The sequence below is a fragment of the Prionailurus viverrinus genome, chromosome C2 (genome assembly GCF_022837055.1).
Source record: "Prionailurus viverrinus isolate Anna chromosome C2, UM_Priviv_1.0, whole genome shotgun sequence".
Taxonomy (NCBI): domain Eukaryota; kingdom Metazoa; phylum Chordata; class Mammalia; order Carnivora; family Felidae; genus Prionailurus; species Prionailurus viverrinus.
The window spans coordinates 92,457,741-92,473,273 of NC_062569.1; the positions used below are offsets into that span (position 1 = coordinate 92,457,741).

The following is a 15,533-nucleotide window of genomic DNA, read 5'->3' on the forward strand; positions in this document are numbered from 1 at the left end:
GAAATCAGTTCTCAAAGCTAACTGCATTGTTCCTATAATCTAGTTTCCCCAAACTTATCATCAACTCCCCTACAGAGCACAAGCCAGACTGAAAAAATGCTTTGAGGTGACCGAGCCCTACCTGGTTTATGACTGAAAATAGCAACTTGTTCTGGAGATGATAGAAATGGAAATAATTGTGTTAGGAATAATTTAATATACTGGTAATAATTATGACTGATAACCATGATGATGTAAAATATTATGGAGAGAGAAACATTAATCAGACTCTTGCCATAAGAATTCAATAATGTCATAGTATAATGAAAATTATAGATGAGAAGAAAATTCTGGTTTTCTTTTCTTTTTCAGTTGGGTATGGCAAATGTACTTGAAATACACTGATATCTTCTAATGCAGATTTTTTAAATTGTCAGGTGTGGCCCAATTTATAAAAATAGTTTACCATAAATCTTTTTTTCTTCTGTCACAACATGCTTGTTTTTTTTTTCTTTTCCTCTTAAGATGTTAATTTATCATGCAAAGATTTTTTTTCATTAAGTGCATTAATGCTTTTGTTTGTACAGGATTTTTTCAAATCAGCAGGACTCCCCGTAGTTCCTAAATGTAAATCCTTAGCAAATGACATGCCAAGATGATAGCTCCATTCCACGCTGGGAAAAGGCAAATTCAGCCATGTCTTGGGATTTTAACCAGGTTTCCAGCCTTTGGGTTATACGGTGTCTCTAATAAATTTCCCTTATGATAACTTCAGATGGACTGTAATGGAACATTTTGTAGAAGAAACTGGCTTCTAGCAAGTTGAATAGTGATGCTGGGAATAAATTTGGTTTCCCTGAATAATGGTTTCTCAAAGCAGTCAACAGCTTCTTTAGAAGTTTAGAATTGGTACCATTTCTTATCCTTATATTTCAGCATTAACTGCAAAGAAAAATAGTCACAATAAAATGCTTTTAGAAGTCTTTAAAAGTACTAATCAAAGCAAGTTCATACTGAGCTAATCATGCATATCTAACTAAATTGCAAAATTTATATAACTTCATTTTTGAAATAAGGTGCATATGAGAAAGATTTTTTAAAAATAATCAAGCTGTAAAGACTCAGCTGATTTTTAATGATTGAAGCAAAAAGTAGTGTGTGGATTCTTGCTTCTTGTGCCCCTCACCTTTTTTTGCTTGAGAGGGAATCATGTAATGTACCTAAGCACCTTTCTAGTAGCAGGTGCACAATACAGATACGATGTATCAGAGCCAATGAATAATTTTCTTTTAAATTATCTCCTAAGGTAAAGCAGTATTACTATAGTATTTAAAAACATTTTTATTCCAAATACTGGGGGAATTACAATACTTATAATGAGATTCAAGCTACCTTGGCTCTCACACAGGATTACTTACGGTGGCATCTCTGTTTGGGTTTTCTCGTGGGGGACCTGAATGTTTAAAGCTATTGCTGTGTAAAGATGCCTATATTAAGCAGTTTACCTCATGTGCATGTTTGGAAAATGCTTCCGCACTGGTCATCATGCCTGCAGTTTTCTCCTCCAGCTCTCCTAGCCTCTGTCCTCTCTCATCAAGTGCGATCCGGGCTCGAGTCAGCTCTCCCATCACCCCTCCGGCCGCACCTTTCATCCCTTCTATACCACCTGGGCCAGGAATGTGTTGTGCAAGGCTGCGCGATGCTTTTCCTGCTGAAGCTTCCCCAACTGGGAGTTTAAGCCATAGCAATTAAAAACACATTGTCAGTAATTCAAATAATTATAATCAAGCTTATCACCAAAGTACTTACATTAAATTCTATCATCATAATTCTCATATAGAGAGAGGTATACTTGGTTCTATCACAGACGTGTATTTGGAGATGTTAGCATTTACCCACCTATGAAAGAGATTGAGACTGCGAGATAACTGTGTTGTTACTGCCTGTCTTCATGTGTATGTGTATGTGTATGTGTGTATGCAGGTTCCATGCAATATGGCATCACTGCCCTTCTTGACATTGCTGAATCAGTTGCTCACAATATAGGCGATTTCATATTTAACCCATATTAGGATAGTTCCAATCTTAGGCCAGTTCATTTGTTTAAACTTCTGCCCAAGTCTTCATTCCTACCATCTCTGCTCATCTTGCTGTCATCCTCTGTAGGCCTCAGTTGTTACTGTTTTAAATTGTGTGTTGGGGGGAAGTAAAATACTAGAGAACAGGGTCTATGCCTGATGGACACGAGCATACATATGTTGAAATTCTGTTCCTTTATAAAAGGATAATAGTTTCTCTACCATTTACAAAGTTCAGTTTAATTTGAATGAGTTTTAAGGAAGTTTTTTATTGAAAGACAGCTATCTTGGTAGAAATTTGGTGAGCATTCTCAAGGATGTAACATTAGGCATGGAATTAAGATCTATTTTTTTTTAATAAGAGACTTACTGAGATACAATTCACATACGTTATATACCACAGTTCAGTGGTTTTCAGTGTACTGACAGAGTCATGCAGCTACCACTACTATCTAATTTTAGTACATTTTCATTACTCCAAAAAGTTTAAACTCTGTGCCCATTAGCAGTCACTCCCTGATCTGTCCTTGTCCCAGTGCCTGGCAACCACTATATGCTTTATGTCTGTATGGATTTGCCTATTCTGGACATTTCATGTAAGTGGAATCATATAATATATGGTCTTTTTTGTCTTCCTTCTTTAACTTAGCATGGTGTTTTCAAGTATCATTCATGTTGTAGCATGTATCAAACTTCATTTGTTTTTATGGCTGAAAAATATTCCATCATATGGAGGCATCTAGATCTTCTGCTTGGTTAAAAGTTCAAGAGAAAAGGAGTTTTGATCTGCAAGACTAAATAGTGGTGAGATATTCTGGAAAACACATTTTTCTTTCTGAAAATGTTCCCTAGTATCTTTCTACTCCTTTTCAATTATTGTTTGTCAGAGTTTCACTGGAAGAATTTTAAAGTAATTTATTCTGTAGCATTGATAAGCCTATGTTCTGGATAAAGAATCTGTTTCCCAGCAGTGGTTTCAAGGTAGCAGATCCATAAACATTTTTTCCAGAATTCAGTAACTGAATATCTTCACCTGCCTTGTGGGTATGATCTATTTGCAAATGAGATTTATTAGCTCACTAATTATTTGTATGAATTGCATGCAGTATTTTTATTAAACTATTTCCTAATATTAAGTAACTGATTTTATTCATATTTGGTAAAAAATAATTTTCAAGATACAGAAGCAAAAAACCCTAGTCTAGAATTTGAGATCACATATTATATTAAGTTACACACACACACACACACACACACACACAAACAGGTCTTCTACTTTGTGATACAGCTTCATAATCAGGAGTTTACTCACAGAGCTCTTCTCTGTCAAATGTCTGTCCACTTCCACCAAAGAGTCCCTTGAGAAAGCCTCTATTTTGAGCTTCTGGTGTCTCTATGGGAATAAACAAATCTCCTAGCATGTCCTGTATCAAATTCAAACAAAAAAGCATTAGAGTAAAAATAAATGAATAATAATAAAACATTGTGGAATGCTAAAGCACATAATGAAAAGACAATCTGCTTTCCATATATTTTCCTGGTGATTTTTGCTTTCCTCCCAGTTTTCTCTCTGGCATTTCTTTCTCCACCTCCTTTTCCTTCCATTCTCCTGTAACTGACATTTTTAAATTTTCATTTTTATGTCCTCTTCTCTTCTCCCCTTTACAGTTAGAAAGCATGAGAAGCAATATATTTACCCTAGGATTAATCTCCACCTGATCAGTGACTCACAATCTGGACTGCTTTTCCTTTTTCAATTACTATAGCCTCTTTCCTGTCTGAACCCCCTTCCTGAACTAAGCATGGACTAACCTATGAAGTAGGAAGCCTTTGGGAGTATGTGGAGGAAGTTTGGATTTATTTTTATATGAAGTACAAAATTAGGAAATGATTCAAGATAAATGAGTCAAAATAGGCAGCATAGTGAGACACAGTTGTTTTCAATATCTGACGTGCTTTAGAATGACTGGAGAAATACCTTGTTAGAAATACAGGTGCTTGAGCTTCATTTCATACATATTAAATCAGAACCTACATAAATGTTCTTTGGTTATCTATATTTTTATTGTGCTCTTCAGGTCTTTCTGAAGCAGACCAAAATTTGAGAATCATTGGTATGGAGGAAGGAACTTCAACCAAAAGTCAATAGATGTGTGACCTAATATCAGTTTGTCCATGAACTGCAGCGTGACTCTCTCTCACCTCTTCTCACCAGACCCGCACTCTTCCTCCTGGATCCCTTCTCTTTGGAAGTGGCAGCACCATTTACTTAGCCAGAAACCCAGGGATAATTATTAATCCCTTCCTTTCCCTCACTGCTATATTTAACAACCTTCCAATCCAACTGATTACACTCTTACTATTAAATCTGCTAACTTCTCTCCATTCTCACTGCTAACTCCCTTATTTTAAGCCACTGTTATTTTTGGCCTTAATTATTGAAAAAAAACTACCTCCTAATTGTTCTCTCAAATTCTTCAAAACTATATGTAACCAGAATATTAGTTTTAATAAACAAATTTGCTAAACCTTTTCCATGACTTCCTGTTCCCCTTGGGATAAATGCCAGATTCCTTAAGGAGCTTACAGGGTGCTCCAAGATCTACTTTTGAATAATTCCCCAGTACTATCCCTCCACCCTTTTCACTGTCTAACTCTGCAGTTTATTGGCAATTTCCTGAACCTCTGGAATTTTTGCATGACACCACTCTGCCGAGAATATCATATCCTTTTCCATTCCCAGCCACCCATCCCTATAGATGACTCTTATTCATCCTTTACAACCTTGTTCTAACTAGCCCTCCCTGCTATCCCATAACCGAGGGGCCTCTGTTCCATGTCTCCTCAGCACTGGCACAGCCACATATAGACAGTCTTTTTCTGTCAGACAGAGTGTGGTGCTTGTCTGTTGACTAATCTTCCTCCACACTAGCAGGTAGAGACTTATATCTTAACTAGAACCTAGCCAAGTACCAGGCTTATGGTAACCACTCAACAAGCATTTGCTGAATAACAATAATAGGAACATTATTATTTATTTTTAAAACATACTATATTCCAGGCACTGGGCTCAGTTCTTACTTAATTCTCATGACAGTGCTCCAAGGCAGAGCATACAGGTCAGTTAAGCAAAATTCCCAAAGTTATACAAGTGGGCAAATTACAACTTAAATAGTTCAGAGCTTATACTTTTAACCTCTCTATTAAAATGGATGGGTTTTAGTTTTCTGTTTTGTAAAATAAAGGGGTTGAACCAATTAAATCTCTAAGATGCTCTTTTGTAACCACGTTTAGGTTATCTAAGGTTTTGATAAGCTTTTATATTTATTTTGTTTCAAAGCTCTGCTCACTGCTATGATAAAACACAAATGCCCAATACTAACCCACAGGATATGTATTTATTTTGTATGGCTCTTAAAATTTAGACTTCTTTTTTTAAAAAGTCCATGAACTCCCTGAATTGTATGCAAGATTTTTGTGTGCACGTGCATAGTCCCCACCTTGGAGGGAGAGTTTATAATCTTACAGGGGATTCTCCATAGTAAAACAAACAAACAAACAAACAACAACAAAAAAAAAACAATAAAATGACCAAACAAAAACTCAACCATTAATACGTATGATCTTTGCATACTCCCCGTCAGTCCCCCTCTTTCTTTCTTTTTTTTTTTCTGTGTATAACTACACCCACACTAAACTTGACAGGGTCACAATGATGAACATATATTCAAAACATCTAGGGAAGGCATATTTATTGCCTGGCCCAATAATATTTAGCTATTAGATATCTCTCTCATTCTCTTTTTACAACCATATCCAATGTGTATTCATAAATGTGCCTGACCTACCTGTAGATTATCACACATCTCTTGGCTGTATGTTAACCGCTGAATTTCAGTAGGAGAGACGAGGTATAACGCTTGGCCTTCATTGGTAAAACAAAATGTCCGTGCTATCCTCATGTCTGTCAGTGGCAAATAATTAACATCCAACATTGGGCGAAGACTAGGTAGGCTGAATGGAAAAAAGCAAATCCACATTTCATATTCACGTTGTTAGAAGCTTTCATTTCTCTGTGTAAAATGTACAGTTCCTTACATAAAAACATTTATTTTTATACCACTGTTTAATGTTTGTTTCTTTTTATTCTCTTGAAGTCTCTGGTAAAAAACTAGACTTTCACATAAAATTATATACACACAAAAAATTTTGGGCCTGGTTCTTTCTCTTAATCCACACAGATACTTAGCAAATATGTTTGAAGGGTGGATTAAATGTAGTGGCCAGCAATTTCAGAATACTTTCTGCAGCATTTCACAGGTTCCTGCAACCAAAGGTTGCAGTCTTTGGTTATGGGAGAAACATCACCACTAGAAAGTACTTGGTCTCCTGTCTCCTTTTAAGGCAAAACTCCTGAGTCTGAGGAGGTTATGCACTGATGAAGACATGGAATGGATCCAGTTCACTGTGCCTGGCCATGGAGTGGCTTTGCTCCCCATTCCTCTACTCCCTCTACACACAGGAAATAAAAATTACCTATGACTTAGGACATCTGCACTGAAGGCATGCTTAGTAAATAAACATGGTTAGGGCTGTACGGGAATGAGAATAAGTTATAAATAATAGATCAGAATTAGGCATAGCTAAATGAATACCACTCATCTCCAGTGTCTTACCAAATAGCTATAATCTTCTCCTTATGTGGTAGCCCAAAATTTTGCTTAAATATTCATCAGAATGTCCCTTTGGATATGGCCACAAGAGCCAGTTTTGCAAACTACTGAAGAAACTGGTCTCATTGCTTTTAAATCACACCTCTAATACCAAAAGGATAAAAAGAGACTTGTCATTAAATCTCCAGCTTTCAAATTGTTCAACTGATTCTGGCGTTCATGATGATTTTAAATTATCCCAGATCATAAAACCAGTACCTTGAAAAAAACGTACTTATTTCTCTTATGAAAGTAGTTTGTTATTACAAGTTAAGCCCTAGAACTTTACAGTATAGAATGGGATCTGAAATGTGCACAGTTGGAAAAAGCTTTCCACGAGGTTCTAGCACTATGTTGTCCGATATGGTAGCCACTAGCTACATATGGTTATTGAGCAGTTGATATGTGGTTTGCATGAACTGAGGTATTCTGTAAGTGTAAAATATGTACTGGATTTCAAAGACTTAATATGTTATGACATTTCAAGTAATTGAGGTCTTTAGGCTGTGAGCCAAAACAAACCCGGTTAAACAGACTTCCATGCTAGATTCTGTCAAATTAATGGGTGGCGGTGGGGAAGGGATTCCAATGGACTTTTCTGATAAGCTACATTGTTTATGTAGCATAATAAAAGTAAGGGAAGAAAACAAAAATGGTTTAATTACTTCAGGTTGGAAATGGCAAAAAGTAATTTACTTGCTAAGAACCAGGAACCAAGTGCTTTTAAAGCTGAAAAAATAGATTTTTTTTCTGTGCAGGGACACTTTATAAGGAAATAGTATCACGTAACTAACAATGGTTTTCACTAAAAGCCCAGTTTGAGAACACATTTATAGATAAGACTCATGTATGCCTTTCTACTACTTTCTAGGTTTGGGTACATTAGCATGTAAGCAATCAGCTACCTGCCAACTATCAGAAAACTAGGTCTTGAGAAGAATGGACTCAGTAGAGGTAATTTCTGATAGGATCTGGAAATATCTAGGAAAATACTTAGCATGGGAAGATGATCAAAGTCAGGAGCATGCCAATTTGAAGGATTCAGTTCTTCAAGCTACATATTATATATATTACTAAAATCATCTCAAGGTAATTTCCTTCCAAATATTTTTGAGATCCTCAAGAACACATGAAGATTTTCCACTAAGACATAATTAATATTAAAGTAGCCATTACCATGTAAAGCAGTTTTTACATAGAGCAGAGGAAGACAGAGATAGCATCTTAATTCTCCTGTTGCTATGACTCCTGCTGTTTTTTAAACTCTCTATTTTTCATTTTTCAAGCAATTTCCCTCCTCATAAATGTAGATGGCAGCACATATTTACTTAAATGGAAATTAATTTTCAGATATACTCAGTATCATTTGAGAAAACGAGACTCACTAAAATTTTGCAAAAACAAGGTAAGTAATCACTATCAAACTAAAAATTTCAATTGTGACAACAGTTTAACGTCTTTTAACTTAAAAGAAAAATTTTGAGTGACTAAATGTGAGCTTGGGGAGGAGAGGGTATGTGTGATACACATTTTTTTTTCCCTCAAAACTAAGGCATGTCTAGGAGTTAAGTCCTCATTTTCAAACAAGACTGGAATGATTTTCATGACAAATACTGAAAAATAGTTTGAGAAAGAAAAACAGAAACAGAGAAACACAGACAGAACCAGAAATATCTAAGAGAATAAGTAGACAGTAAATGATTTTTTTTATTTTTTTTAAACTTTATGTAGCTACTTTTCCTTGGCTTACATGTCTCCTCTATTAAAGAAAATCTAACAATGAAAACACTCTCGAAAGCCAAGTTTTGCTCTTGAACTACTTTCCTGTCCCTCATCTATCTTTTTACCACAAGGTTTCCTGAAAAAATAATCTATACCAGGGGTTGGCAAACATTTATTAAAGAGCCAGATAGTAAATATTGTAGGCTTTGTAGGCCATATAGTCTGTTATAACTACTCAACTCTGCCTTGTCATGCAAAAGCAGCTAGACAATATGTAAACAAATGGGTGTGGCTGTGTTCCAAAAACTATTTATGAACATTGAAATTTTAATTTCATGTAATTTTCACATATTATGAAATATTCTCTTTGATTTTTTTCAACATTTTAAAATGTAAAATCCATTCTTAGCTTGTCAGCTGTACAATATCAGATTACAGGAAGGGCAGGATAGATATGGCCTGTTGGCTGTAGTTTGTCAACTTATGATCTATACCACTGTCTCTTTCTCCATTGAAAATTTTGTTTTTGCCTCCACTATGCTTCTAAGATTTGTTTTGCAAGGATCACTAATACCCTACTGGTTGCCAGGCCAGGCCTAGTGTTTTTTCTTCTACTCAAATTCTTTGGCCTCTCTGCTATATCTGACTCCTCTTGACGTTTTCTTGGTGGTCTTCTATTTTTGTTTGGATACTCTTCTATCCTTTTTATTTCATGAAGTTATTCTTCTCCTTTTCCTATATCTCTGATGACTTCTTCTCAATATCCTCTGCTGGATTTTGTTTTTATTCTACTACATAAATATAGAGATATGCCAAGTTTTTGTACCCAGATCAGTCTATTTCTCCGTTCTTTTTATACTATCTTCTTTGATGATCTCATTCACTGCTGTAACTTTCACTAATGCATTTATATAGATGACTAACAGAGCTGGATCTTCCATATTTTTCTAACAGTCCGAACCTAAAATTGCTTGTCAAACTTCTGTGGGATCACTTAAAAACACCTCATATTCCAAGAATTCATTCTCAAATTTCTCATTTTCAGCTTTTCCAAATTCTCTTATTTCCTGTTTTAATGACATCGCTGCTACCCAGGTTCATTAAATATTTTCAGTTAAATTCTCTTCTAATCCTGTGATTTAATGGCCTCCATTACCTTTCACAATCAGTTTTATATTTAGCAAGTTTTCCTCAATTATCCCTCACATCTGTTTCCATCTTGCTTTCGAGATAGCTAAAACTTTAGTTCAGAAGACCATTTCAAGCTCTTTCTTTATATGTATTTCCTGATGTATAGCTAGAGCAAGTTAAATGCAGCTTTAAAAACAATATTTCCTATTAACTGATTAATATCAAACTCATTAGCCTGCCATTACAGGTCCTCAATAATTTACCCCAATCTTTCTCTCCAGTTTACTTTCCTCCCAACATCTTGTATTTAATAACATATACCAACTATCTCATGACTTTGATTCTGAGAACTTAGTTTGTGACTAGAAGATTCAATCCTATATTTCCTCTGTTGGAATATACATGTTCATTGTGTTATCATTATTTGTGTATCTGTCTTATCTCCCCAATTTGATAGTAAGCTTTTTAAGGATTAGGACTATGTTTTTACTAATTTTTATATCTTTCATAAGCCTAGTATAATGCTTAACTGTCTCAATAATTTTTAGAACCAGGTGATGTATTAAAATGAATGACAGTGACTTCTACATAGGTTATATTTATTAAATGTTTGTTGAATTCATAAAATAACTAGGTAATTAATTTTGTGTCTCATGAATTTTATTCTAGTTTACTAACAGTATAATGAAATCTCTCAGCTGATAGCACATTATTAAGGTTGTCAAAGGGCATAAACTTACAGTTACAAGATTAATACCTTCTGGGGGTCTAATGTACAGCATGGTGACTCATAGTTAACAATACTGTATTGTATACTTGATTGCTAGAAGATTAGATCTTAAACTTCTCACCACACACACACACAAATGTAACTCTGTGAAGTGATGGATGTGTTAATTAATGTTATTGTGGTAGTCATATATACATGTATATATATATATATATATACACACATACACACACAGAGTGAAGTTACTATTATATATATATTGTGTGTGTGTGTGTGTGTATATATAATCATTGTGCTGTATACCTTAAACTTACACAGTGTTATATTTCAGTTGTAGTGATGACTTTTAGTATACTGTTCAGTGCTGGTCTCACTTTTTCCTAGACTTGTAACCTGAGGTGATTTAAACTTTAATTTATTATGGGGCGCCTGGGTGGCGCAGTCGGTTAAGCGTCCGACATCAGCCAGGTCACGATCTCGCTGTCCGTGAGTTCGAGCCCCGTGTCAGGCTCTGGGCTGATGGCTCGGAGCCTGGAGCCTGTTTCTGATTCTGTGTCTCCCTCTCTCTCTGCCCCTCCCCCGTTCATGCTCTGTCTCTCTCTGTCCCAAAAATAAATAAAAAATGTTGAAAAAAAAAATTTTAAACTTTAATTTATTAACATATGTAAAATGGAGGATGCAAATAATACTTTGTTTTCCTATGTCCTACAGAAACCATAAGGATCAAATTAAATTCTGTATGTAAAATACTTATGTGGACTATAAAACATAGTAAAAGTAAGTTAATTTCTTTTCCTTATAGCTTATTCATTTTTATATTTCATGACTAGCATAGTATATGGGAGATACATATGTTCAATAAATGCTTGACTTGTGTGAATGACCAGAAAAATCAGTCTTTCCTTATATTCCTTGAAATCAATTAAAATATGTGTATTTCATTCAGAATGCAAAGCATTTTTAACAAAAAAAATTAAAAAAAAAACCCAGAGTTTCTTCAAATTGTCAAACAATAAAACATTCACAAACATAATGAAAGAATGATCTGTTTGCTTCTTGATTGCACATTACACATATACTTTTCAAAATTGTACCTTATTCACACTGTTGTGATTACCAGACAATTTATAAAGAAGGCAAGTACCTCATTATCATGATATGCCCATTGGCACAAAAGCATGCCAAGCAGGCACTGTTACACATGACCACCACGTCTGCTTGCAGTATAAAAGATGTCTCCGTGATGTTATGAACATAAAGACAAGTCTGAGAAGGCAGTGAGAAGACTTTGGCTTGTTTTTCTGAGCAGATTACTGTATACTGATGATCTCCTGTTTCTTGGGATGGAGAGGGGTAGTTCATGATCAGTTTCCTTCTCCAAGATTTTTCATTTTCATCTATGTTGTTTGGATCCCTCCAAACTTCATATGGCGGTTGCATTAATCCACCAGTTCGGTCCATACAGGAGAATGTTAGCACAGCTCCTTTCAGCGAGAGGAATGTACCTATAAAAAAAATTTCATATCACTGGCATGTGAAATTCTTTCTAAAACAGCTGTTATTCATGGACAATAAATGCTTTATATTATAATTATTTATAATTTATAGTGCTACAATATTGCAGTAATATACATAAATCAGTAGATTTGCGAGTTCATCAGTTGCAATAACTTGGAATCATAGAATGTTAGATCTAAAAGGGGCCTAAGACATCAGCTTGTCAAATCCTTGCATTTTATTATTTATTTACTTTTAAGATTTTATTTTTAAGTAATCTCTACACCCTTGTAAGGCTCAAACTTACCAAGATCAAGAGTCACATACACCCTACCAACTGAGCCAGCCAAGCACCCAAATCCTTTCATTTTATTAATGAGAAGATGGAGGCCCAGATTTGGGCCATGTCAGATGGCAGGTTGGTTGTTGAGCCTGGACTAGAATTCACATTTCCTAATTTCTAATCCAGTATTCTTTTGCTATACTATATAGTCTCCCTTAAAATCCTTTTTTTAAAAGCAAATTTTAGAACATTTATAATTTTCATTTATTGAAATAACTCCAACTGAAAAAAATCATGCCATCTGATTCTATTTCCTTATTTCTTAGGCTCATTTACTAGAAAACGGTTTCTTCTTCTGAAATTGAACACCTGGAATAAATTTCATGAAATTTTGACATATAGAGTTCATGCTAGCAATTTTGATTGTATTAGAAAAAAAAAAAACCTTCCTTTGGCTCTTACGCAGGCTTATGCATGTTTACATAGAAAAGAAGTATACTCACCTGGATTCTCCAAGTTTGAATATCCATGCCAAATTATTACCTATGGGCTATTTTTACCAGTCCTGGATATTATAAACAGGATATTATAAAACTTGGGAGGCAACTTGTGACAGATTGGGACATTACCAGACTCCTGTAAGCAATGCCCAAGAGCCTTTTTTTTCCCTTTGTCCTCTGACATCATGTAGAGAGAGTAAGGGGATTAACCTAGGCTAATATTGCCTCAAAAGTGTACATATGACAGACACTTGTAAAAGGAAGGATAATAAATAAAAATACATTCCATTTAAAGTACTTTATAACTTAAAGTACTTAATCAAATTTAAAATAACGTGTTTAGATGATTTAACATCCCAGTTGTGTTTTAAAATCCACTTTAAAAAGAAGAATCTTGCAAATGTCCTACAAGGGAACTGAAGAAGTTAGGAGAGCAGGGTTTGGGCACTTCATCAAGGAATAAAAGAACAGCTCTCCCAGTGTTCCGGAAGCGGGGTGGGGTGGGGGGCGGGGGGGATTTCCAAAGCTATGACAAGTGATTTAATTAGAATTCATCTAGGATTCATTCTTCTATAAAGCCACATTTCCTTAATTACCTGTCATGGGATAACTCTTCTAATTATAAATATCTTAGCACCCTCAATTTAGAGATACCCTAAGGTAGGTTAAAAAGATAAGAAATCTACATTTTGGAAGCCATTTTACTTATACCTGATGCTTACAAACTGTCAGCATCAAAATGACAATTTCTCAATAATCTGCCCTTGCCAAAACAGCTGCTTTGTCTCCTAATTTGTGATAAAAAAAAAATGCTTTGATTATATTCTGTCCATTAGGTTTATACAGGGTTTAAGTTTTTTCAAATATGTATTATTAATCTTTATGACTTGCCATTAATCTTTCCTAACTTAAAAAAAAAACAAACTTAAAGTCCAAATTGTAAGCCACTACTATTTCAGAAATACACTTCATTGCAAAGTAAGCTTAAATTTAAGGTCCTGTATAATAAGATCTTCACAGTTCAGTCTATGGTAAATAATTCACCACACAAGTAATTAGGACTTTCCTCTTGAAGGAGGTCTCACTGGCTGGAAGTATACCTTACTCCAGCTTTCCACAATGGCAGCCTACCCTACTACAACCTTCACTTATATTTATTGAGGACTTACTATGTGTTCCAGGTTCTGTTTTAGGGAATATAATAGTGAATAAAACAGAGATAAATCTCTACTTTCCTAGAGTTTATTTTAGATGATAGAGATAGACCATATATGATAACTAAGTATATATATGAGATATTAGACACTGATAAATACTAAGGAAAAAAATAAAGCAGGAAAGGAGATAAGAACTCTAGGGAAAAGGTATGATTAAATTTTAATAGAGTAGAAGGTGTTAAGGACTAAATGTTTCTACCTCTCCCCTCTCTCAAATTCTTAGGTTGAAGACTTAACCCACAGTGTGGATGTACTTGGAGATGGGGCCTCTAAGATTAAATGAGGCCATAGGGTAGGGCCATGATCTGATAGAATTAGTGTCCTTAAAACGAGAGACACCAGAGTTTGTTCACTCTTTCTGGACACAGAAGAAACACTATGAGAACACAGTGTACAGGCAGCTGTCTACAACTCAAAGAGAGAGCTCTCACCAGATACCAACACTGCTGGGACACTGGTTTGGGATTTTCAGTCTGCAGAAGTGTGAGAAAATAAATTTCTGTTATTTAAGCCACCCTCTCTGTGGTATTTTGTTATGGTGTCTTGAGCAGACTAATATAGAAGAGAAGGCTTCTTTGCCTCATACTGTGAGAATCAGGACTCAGGAAACCAGCACAAAATGCTGATATACTGACTACTGGTCAGATATCTGATTATCTTTCATCTCTGAACCAGGAGTCTTTTATCTTCTATCAACATTCATAAAACTGGAAACCTAACTTTAATAGCTTGCAAATAAAGTAAAATCTCAAACTCTTTTCAGATCTTGACTTTCTAGAGCAGCAAAGGGCAGACTTAGAGATGATGAGATCAGAGAGATCAGAGATGGATCCAGGTTATAAAGGGTCTTGTAGAACACAGTAAAGACTCAGACTTTTACCTGGTATAAGGAAGATTCTGAGAATAGAGTGATGTAATCTAATTTTCATTTAACATGATCACTCTTTCTGCTGGCCATATTCCAAAGGGAGAACAGTTAAGAGGTTACTACAATAAATCAAGGCAAGGAAAGGATAAAAGTTTCTTCCAATCAGGTGGTAACAATAGAAGTGGTAAGCAATGGTCAGAATCTGAGGATACTATAAAAGTCAAGCCAACAGAATTTGCTAATAAATTAGATTCAGAGTGTGAAAGAAACAGTGGTCCAGGATGATTCTAATGTTACTGACGAGAGAAATTGGAAGGATGGAATTGTCATGAACAGATGTGGTAATGAATATGGGAGAAAGGAAAGGAAACCAGGAACTCGATTTTGGACATGGTAAGTTTGAGACGATTAATAGATATCCAAGTGGATGTCAAGTAACTGGATATCTATGTCAGAAATTTGGAGACAATTCCAGACTATAAATAAAAAATATATAACCCATTAGATTTTCAATGGCATTTAAAGTCATGAGGCAGGTTTAAAGTCATTTTGTCCTCGAATGTAAATAGAAAACAGAAAAGGTTTGAGTCTGTCTCTGGGCATTCTTACGTTTTAAGTCTAGTGAAATGAGGAGGAACCAGTAAAGTGGACTGAGAAGGAATGGCTACAAAGGTAGGAGGAAAAGTAGGCAAATATACTGTTCTGGAATCCAAGTGAAGTGTTTTTAAGGTAGGGACAACGGTAAACTTGGTAATATGTTGCTGATATGTCAAGTAATACATGGCCTGACAACTGACCATTGGATTGAGCCATGAG

The 15,533-nt window shown here is 35.2% G+C and overlaps 1 protein-coding gene across 3 annotated transcripts in view; it reads right to left on the reverse strand.

Annotated features, from left to right (window-relative positions):
• Positions 1-466: 466 nt before the first annotated feature.
• The window catches only part of STXBP5L (syntaxin binding protein 5L), a 398,449-nt gene continuing 383,382 nt past the window's right edge, over positions 467-15,533 (reverse strand). For all 3 annotated transcript variants that reach the window (XM_047876610.1, XM_047876607.1, XM_047876609.1), the window contains 5 exons: positions 11,497-11,857; positions 5,906-6,071; positions 3,370-3,481; positions 1,485-1,705; positions 467-921 (listed from right to left, as the gene is read on the reverse strand). In XM_047876610.1, the coding sequence (XP_047732566.1) occupies positions 880-921; positions 1,485-1,705; positions 3,370-3,481; positions 5,906-6,071; positions 11,497-11,857 (902 nt within the window). In that variant the 3' untranslated portion in view covers positions 467-879. The remainder of the gene's footprint in view (positions 922-1,484; positions 1,706-3,369; positions 3,482-5,905; positions 6,072-11,496; positions 11,858-15,533) is intronic.